Source organism: Barbatula barbatula, assembly GCF_947034865.1.
Source record: "Barbatula barbatula genome assembly, chromosome: 17".
Taxonomy (NCBI): Eukaryota; Metazoa; Chordata; class Actinopteri; order Cypriniformes; family Nemacheilidae; genus Barbatula; species Barbatula barbatula.
Genome location: NC_136780.1, coordinates 10,209,288 through 10,218,105, shown reverse-complemented (window position 1 = coordinate 10,218,105; position 8,818 = coordinate 10,209,288). Strand labels below are relative to the sequence as shown.

The 8,818-nt window shown below is 38.2% G+C and overlaps 1 protein-coding gene across 1 annotated transcript in view; it reads right to left on the bottom strand.

The window, feature by feature from the left end:
* Positions 1-847: 847 nt before the first annotated feature.
* Positions 848-8,818, bottom strand: part of klhdc8b (kelch domain containing 8B) — a gene marked incomplete at both ends in the record, with an annotated part of 73,456 nt that continues 65,485 nt past the window's right edge. The window contains 2 exons of the mRNA XM_079478459.1: positions 848-1,044; positions 6,453-6,554. Coding sequence (XP_079334585.1) covers positions 848-1,044; positions 6,453-6,554 — 299 coding nt within the window. The remainder of the gene's footprint in view (positions 1,045-6,452; positions 6,555-8,818) is intronic.

Here is an 8,818-nt window from a genome sequence, read left to right as displayed (position 1 = left end):
ATTTATATTAGTTTATGTTATTTTTTGCATTTACTTCCAAGTGCATTACTGTAAACCCAACATTTGTTTGTTTTTAAAAATAAGGGACAAGTAAAAACGATTATGGGTGGTAATCAATAAAGCTTAACTTGTTTTGAACCAGCACCTTCCATAATCTGACCAGCAAGATTTACGTTCTCTGTCATCTCTATTATCTTTTGCTACAGTGTGTGCATGTGTGAATCATAGGAGTGCTTTCTGCAAAATTTGCAAAATTCCACATGTGGATGGATGTGAGGATACAAAAGCACGCATCCGACTCCGGTCCGCGCACGGCACATCCGTCAATAATAATACAAAAAGTGCTAAACATGCTACCTTAGACAGGTGCTGGCAGCTCGGTGGATATGGCCCTAAGTTCCTCTTTAGTTTGCCAGAAAATTACCCTGCTTTGATACTGAAAAAATGCTGTACTGCTCAAAGGCGCCTGGAGTGTGTCTGTCTGTGTAGGTCTATCGAATTATATATTTTAGTATATGCACAATTGTATATATATATATATATATATATATTAATAAATATGTGGTCTTTAATACACGTCATAATAAATATATATTACTATAGTTAGATTATACTTAAATGTATTTTTTGCTTGTCAAAGATTTCCAGTCCAAACGTCTTCTGTCCAGCACACTATCCAAGCTCCAGAAGATTGTCTCCACTATTTGAAGTATAAAGCTGATGCATTCTTTGCAGGAAAAGCCTGTGAATGTTTGTCAGAGAAATACACGTCCGCTTGTGTGTGTTTCCAGAGTATATACACTCGGACAGTCCAGCATGTGAGGATTTGTTCAAGTGTATGTATGTGTCAGACGGTCTCTTTTAAACAGAGGGCTTCCACTGCGTTGCTGGGACCTTGGGACACCCCTCCAATGAGGAACAGCATGTTTGGGGTCTGTATGGAGGCACATGAGCAGCGAGGGCTGGGTAACGGGGCCACGGCTTCCCATCTCCTCTTCAGCTGGTTATAACTCTCCACTGACGCCAGCGGCGTCGGCTGGTTACCTGACAAATATAAAACAACATAATTAATTTTCTACAACATGCACACAGGTTTTATTGCCACTTTTGGCTTACTTGGTGTCCAAATGAGAAGAACAAAACAACTGTTATTGTGCTCATGCGAGACATGGGTTTGAATTGTGTTACCACAAAGTACTTTAAATAAATAAAATTAAACTATTCATATTTAATATTTTAAATATTTTTATAAGTAAATTATTTATTATGTATTAGGCCTAAATTTAGAAACATAAGGGTTAATTCCTGCCTTAAATCTTTTTTTTAAAACAAACATCCAACTATATTATCAAAGGTACAATTACGTTTTTGAAGCTTCAAACATAGAAGTAATGCACAAGACTCCAGGTTTACATGATCAGGGTTAATACGGTACATGTCTCATGCAAAAAACGATGTACATTTTGAGCGAATTTAGTCAAGTTTGGATGGAAACAAGATTATCACTGTTCTCACTCAAAAGTCTAAATGCAGACTCAACGTATCTCATCTTTTGAATCTCATTGGTTCTCGTGGTCACAACACCCAACAACCAAATGAGCTTCAAATGAGCCTATTTTGAGACATTTTGAGTGAGTACAGTGATAATCTCATTTACGTGACTAAATTAGCTGAAAATATTAATCGTTTTGTGTCATGAGACATGTATTAACCCTGAACATGTATCCCTGGAGCTCTGTGGATTAGTTTGTGACAAAAATACATTTGTTACTACTTTAATGATGGATATATGTGCTTTTTGGAGTGGGTGACTGGGTCTCTATTTACTTGCATTACAAAGCCAGGAAAGACAAGGATTTGGATTATAATTACTCTGAATGTGTTACCTAGGATGACATGAGGGTAAGTAAATTATGGCAAAAATGTTATTATAGGGTGAACTGTTCCTTTAATGCCTACGTCAAGATTTTCCGCAAACAAACTCTCCCAGTCTACACATCTCAAAGTACACAAGGAATTTCTGTCATAAAAACATATTTGATGTAGGTGAGTTTGACAGTGCAAGCACACGGATTCCCTGTCAAGTGTGCAGAAAACATACCACAATTCTTCACATCCTCTCCAGCCATTCAGTCGTACACACTAGCACACAGCTCTAACAGCACAGAGAGACACACACTGCGGCTGTTTCGTGCAGATGAAGCATATGCCACCTGGTGGGTTTTGGGACTAAAGCAGGTTTGAACAGGTGGTGCCATGCAGATTTCTTCAAATTATGTAACTCTTACAGATTTTGCGGCTTCTGCCTCACAGGAAACTTTTCCTCTGATGTTGCAAAATAAATAAATAAATAGTTCCCGGCAAGCCAAATAAAAGTCCTGGCGTGAATGCAAGAAAGTCGCAGGACAGGAACATTTTCTCATTTCCCTCAGGGTCAGTGCGACTGGGCAGAGTGTTTCTCATTCTCTCGTGTTTGGCAGCGAGGCCTACAGTAAATGATCACGCTCTACCAGTCGCTAAGTTTCCATGGTTACTCAAATTGAAGTGCAGATGACATGAACGGGCTGGTGCCGTAACTACTGTTATCATAATTTCCTGACAGAACAAACAGTCGGGTGAATCCACTTGCGGTAATCAAAAGTGTCAAGTCAAGCGTAGCTTTGTCGCCCGCTGGAAGATCTCCTGCGTGTTCCTACGCATCCTCGGGCGCTCGTATGTTCGCGTAAATACATATTTGTAAAAGCAGATGAAGCTGTTTTGAAATGCCTGGTGTTTTCTACATCTTCAAGATTCTCATATTTTTGTAGAGTTAACTAATGTGAAAGAAACATGGATAGCGGCGATACATTAAAGACATCATTAAATCAAAATTGAAAAATAATGTTTTATGCAATATTGTATTGTTTTTGTTAAAAATGACTCATCTCTGCACTTTTTTACAAATTCATGCACCCTCACAATCTTTAATAAGAAACGCTAACCTCCTTTCTATCACTTCCTGTCATGAGGAATGGCGCGAGGGTGGAGCTTTCTTCATGGGATGGTGCCAACGATAAGTCCACTGGGGAATAATACTTCCGTTAACTGCAAACTCGCCTTTCAAATATGACTCCATTTTGTTAGCAACATCTTCCAACGATCCAATCAGTCCTCGATGTGGGAAATCAAGTCCGTTTCACTTAGATATATGTCACCAGGGCAAGTGCATGTCCGGGACACCTTTACATATCTATTAGGCACCGACGCTGTGGTTAGTGCGCCGACATATCGAGCCAGTGCACTTGCGGTCCGATCCAAGTTTGATTCCTGTCTTTCAGCATCTTTTGCTGGTCCCACCCCCTGTCTCTTACCAAAGCTTTCCTGTCTGTTCTCCACTGTCCTATCAAATAAAGGCAAAGTGCCTATTTTCAGAAAAATTAAAGTCATTCATACACAGCACGGTAATGAAACATTCGGGGCTTTACTGAAAACCTTCGTGGCTTCAGCCCCCTTAGTCCACTCCATGACGACTTTAAATATGGAAACTAACAGGACAGAACAATGGAATCGAATGCTAACTACCCTAATATATTTCTCTCACTATATACCTAATTGTCATTCAATGCCTTCTTGACTTTGACGCTGTCATTGAAAGTAAACCTGTGATTATCTATAAACAGAGTTGAGTACAGGAAAATCTGAACGAGGACACGGATAATTCAGAGACAAATCATGTGAAGAGCAATTTCCCCAACATCATCTCCAATGTCATCCTAACAGCTGCTATTAATTCTGCAAAGACATAAGTAGCTAGAGGGAATTAAGCATCTCCTCCTGTTAGTGTGTGTGTGTGTGTGTGAGTGTGTGTGTGTGTGTGTGTGTGTGTGTGCACGTTTGGCTATACTTGACCAGAAGTGTCAGAATCTAATACAAAATTTAAAAACTAACTCTAAAGGGCAAGCTGGCTGACAAAACCCATTTCCAAATCACATTAAATTAATTGTATATATAAATCATACATAATGTCAAGTACTGAGCCTGAGGATTAGGAGATACAAATATCATTAGCCTGATATTAAAACAATAGAACCTGCGTGAGTGTGTGTTAGTAAAGTCTGTGTGACCTGAGCAATACGTTTAAAAGAGAAACTGCAGAGAAAAACACCACCGAGACAGAGACACAGATATGTCAGTTTTGCTCACAAGAGCAGCACACACAGAGACGCAGCGACCGCAGCAATACTACAAACACACAACTGAATGAGCAAACAGAGAGAGAGAGAGAGAGAGAGAGACAAACAACAGCTATAAGAGACTAGAGCGAGTTAGTGAAAGGTGGATGGAGTGTTGTGCTTAAGCGTGACACATTGAAAGAAACCTGCCCTCAGTTCTCACACACTCTCTGAATAATGAGGAGACTGAGAACAACACACAGACACACGCCATAATCCTCCATTGGATTCTTTGATGCCTGAAATTCTTCTATTTCTAGACACGGGAAAAGATTAAATAAAAAATGTGCCATGTTTAATCTGTAACACTGTGCCCTAAATATCAGTTTTCGGGTAGATAAAGAAATTTCTCGCCCACTCTTTCAGCTGACATATATTGAGAAATATCTGCCTCTCGTAATGCAAACGCAGACAGAGGAAAAAAACGCAGGCAGGTTTTCAACCAGATATTCAGAGGTTTAAATAATCGTCTGTTCATTTGAGTTTAAAGATTGAAATAAAACAATAATTTAGTTAAAAAACACATTGGGTTACAGGCTGTTAGACAGGCTGTCAATGAGTAGTTCTACAGAGCCAATTTTAGTGCTGTTGAATGTTTGATTCTGATTGGTTAACAGATAATAAATGGGTCACACGTACCATGTGGTGCTACGAATGATATCAATGATTGTATTAAATTCAAAATAAAATAGGTAACACTTCAGTATAGTGGGCCATTCTCACTATTAACTAGTTGTTATTAGCATGCCCACTATTAGCATATCAGCTGTTTATTAGAATTTATAAAGCACTTATTCTGCATGACCAAACTCTACATCCCTAATCCTACCCAATACTTAAACCTAACTACTACCTTGCTAACTATTAATCAACAACAGATTGAGATTTTATTGAGGAAAAGGTCATACTTGATTGTTTGTTAATAGCGAGAATTGCCCCCTATACTGAAGTTTGACCATAAAATATATCTCATTTTTGTGGCCGAAATATGAATCGCTGATAAATCCGTTTTATGCAATATTCAGGAAAAATAAGTATATTGTTAAAAATAAGTTTACATATGAAGACAAAAATATGAGATGATTTCTTGCCAAAAGTCAAATAAATGCAAATACTTTGTTTCTTAGCACTTTATTTACTGAAGATTTGGAAAAAAGAATGTTAAAGGGTTGGTTCACTCAAAAATACTTTTGTAAGTATGTTATGTGTTATGCATGTGACATCATCTACTACCATTGTAGAAAAAAATATTGTATCTTTTATTGTTCTGTGAGACACAATGTGAGATATTTTGAAGACTCTAGGAACACAAACAATTCTGGGGCACTTTTGACTACCATTTGTTTACTTTGGCAGCCAATGATGTCACAGAATTGACAATTGCTAACATTCTTCCAAATATCTAATTTATACGTTGTATGAAATGTAACGATGACATTTTTGGGTAAACTATCACTTTAAGCATTCAAGGAAATGCATTCATTTAAAGATAATTCACGGTCGCACCACATGACATTTTTAAGGCTATCGCCAATTCCTGTGAAAAACACAAAATCACTTAGTTTAAAAACCCAAATTCATATGTATGTAGCAGGTACATGTCTCTACTGACTGTATTATTTTTTCATATCGTTTTAGTTATTTCACAAAGAATTACAGCCTTACACAGAAAAAAGAGCCATAAAAACACACTGTAGGTCAAGCAAACTGTACAGAAATTAAAAACAACAATTAGGAATTTGTACTGATTTTAAGCCCTCAGTGTTCCTCAGATCCAATTATTCCTTAGATAATGAAGCTAAGTTTATGGCTTTCCGATTTAAATAAAACTATTTTAATGAACGAAGTCGGTGGCTAGACTGAGGAAATGTTGACTAAACTATACACGGCAACAGTGAGGATCAATAGCAATTAAACTAAGTGCGTCCTAAGGGAAGGTCACAGAGTTCACAAAGTTCATCAAAAGAGCTTGTAATTGTTGCAGCTGGTATAATGCAAGCTTGATTCTTGTTGCTAGGTGACATTAACGCACAGTACTTAATAATGACTACACTTAGCAACCTGACATGATGAAACCATTCGTTTACATTGCATTTCATTACAAGACAGTTTCTGCCGCCGGTTGTTCTGTAATATGACAATCACAGCGCTGTTTTCTGTAGATTTATTTCCTTGTTTTCTAAGCTCACTTGATCTTATTTGCATAATCTATTCAATGTTTTCTTTGAGGTAGTAACTTACCGAGTCCCCCTGCAGCAATGACCCTTCCGTCGAGACAGCCGGCTACAAAGTCCGCGCGCTTTTCTCTCATGCGACAGCTCCGCGTAGCCTTCAGCCACACACCTATAGGTCACACAGGAGGTCAAAGAGAGGTCAAGATCACATGATCGATAAGGGGGGACCAAGCAAGGGGTCACGGTTCGACTGTTTAGCATCGTACAGGAAAATTTTATTGTTTGTTAGTTGCTTATTCTTAGCTCAGGAGATGGAGTTATAGGTTGTGTTTGTGATTTACAGTAGGTATCAATTCAGTGTCAGATGCTTCTGCTAAAATTACTTATGAGAAATTAAAATAGAAAGAAATAGTCAAAAAAAGAAATAAAACAATTGTTACAATTAGAGATGAAGAGATAGATCAGCCAATAATCAGTATCGTTCGATTAGAGCAATTTTATACACTTTCAGCCAATAGTTTAAAACCAGCCGATAATCTGGGCCGATATATCCTGTCTATCACAAGAGGACAGGAAAATGCAATTCATTTGTGTACATAAAATGTTAAGAAAAATCAACAGTTTGATGTTCAATACCGATAGTCATTATGTGAATTAATAACATTTAGAAAGTAAAGACATTTTAATTTAATCTTTAGAATCTGTATCGGCAAACATCACTCTGAATAATCGTATATATCGGTGGAGGAATATATTTTCGGTGCAACTGTAGTTTAAATACATTAAGAGTCTGAAGGTGTCATGAATTGTGAGGGGAGAACCCAAGTGCAGGCAGACACAGATGAAGGGGTTAACAGATATACTTTACTTATAAATAACAACAAAAACAAACACCCAACGATGGGGGAAAAACTCTAACTAGACAAAATACAAAAACAGAAAATAAATTCTTCCCACAAGGGGGGCAAAAGTAAACAACCACGAATACAAAAAAGGAACTGGGAACCAGACATACACTACGAACAAGACCAGAGAACTTGGGGACATGGCAGGAAACAAGTACAGCAGCATACAGGTACAACGGACGAGCACAAGACAATAGACAAGAGGGCATCTTATAGGGAGACTAACAAAGGAGATAACAATGGGCAGGTGTGGGTACTGAAACACTCAGGGAAGGTTAACGAGACAAAAGGGCGGGAAACACTCACGAGACAAGAGAAAGCACATGGCAAGTCAGAATCAAAACAAAGCCATGTCTTTCTCACACAAAACCTAAGGCTATGCCATGACTCCGCTGCAAGACCAAAAATATACATGACAGCGGAATCATGACAGAAGGCGTAAAAAGTGTAGATTATTAAGGGTAAAATAATCTGGATTTGGGTAAATGTGTGAGGTCAATGTTTGAGTTTATATAGAGATCTTCACAACTTTTGATTGTAGTCTCTGCAAATTTGAGCTCAGTTTGTGACATTGAGATATTTGTGATATTTCTGCATCAGTTTCTCAGGAGAAATATCTGAAGTGCAGGAGATTTAAGCAAACGTTTACATTTGGTCTCATTTTATCTCCTCACACTTATGTCTGACAAAAATAATAAAGATATTAAAGATATCTCATTTATGATTTTCCTAACTTATGGGATGGCCCAAACAAATAGATCACAAACAAATAAATCACATTACCCCATCATATTTTCATTATAAATTCTATATCATAAAATATGTTTAACCAGTGCCAAGTTTTTGGGAAGCGCTTCCAAACAAGTGAAATAAATGAAGATGGCGGATTTCAAAGAACGTGTTCCTCCAGTGGTCTTGCAAATACTAACAATCACATTCTCAGGTATTACAGACCTCCTTTGGGCCGAGGCGAACAGAATAACTTACACAGACCTGTGTAAAACACCCGCAATATGTATCTGATTCACTCGAGTTCAGCCAGATGGGGCGTGTTGCTCGCAGCCATTTGGGTTTGACAGCATGTGGGGACTAGCCAAAAGTGACATGGAGACCATAATGTACCATAATGACTGCAATAAAACAAAACAAGCAGCAATGGACAAAGTCAGAGGGAGTTCAGACACACACAAATAGTGTCCGTCTGCTTTGAGCTATGGGGATGAACTGATAAATGACTTCAGGGATCAAACAGCTGGCAAATGCGTAAGCAGCATTAGCTCTCTGAGCCGCTTGCTTTACCAGTCTCAGGCTGACAAACACGTGGTCTAAACCGCATCATTATCTCTCTTTACCACTCAGTATCTGCAAAGGTATCTCTGCTCATGACACCATCTGACCAAGAGCAAATGTATGCACTCGACTTCCATAAAACGCTATGCTCTGACTTAGTTTATTTTTTATGTCCACTCTAATATCCATTTCCTTTTCTGCATAGTAACCTACAGCCAACTGCTATCTCATTCAGCCA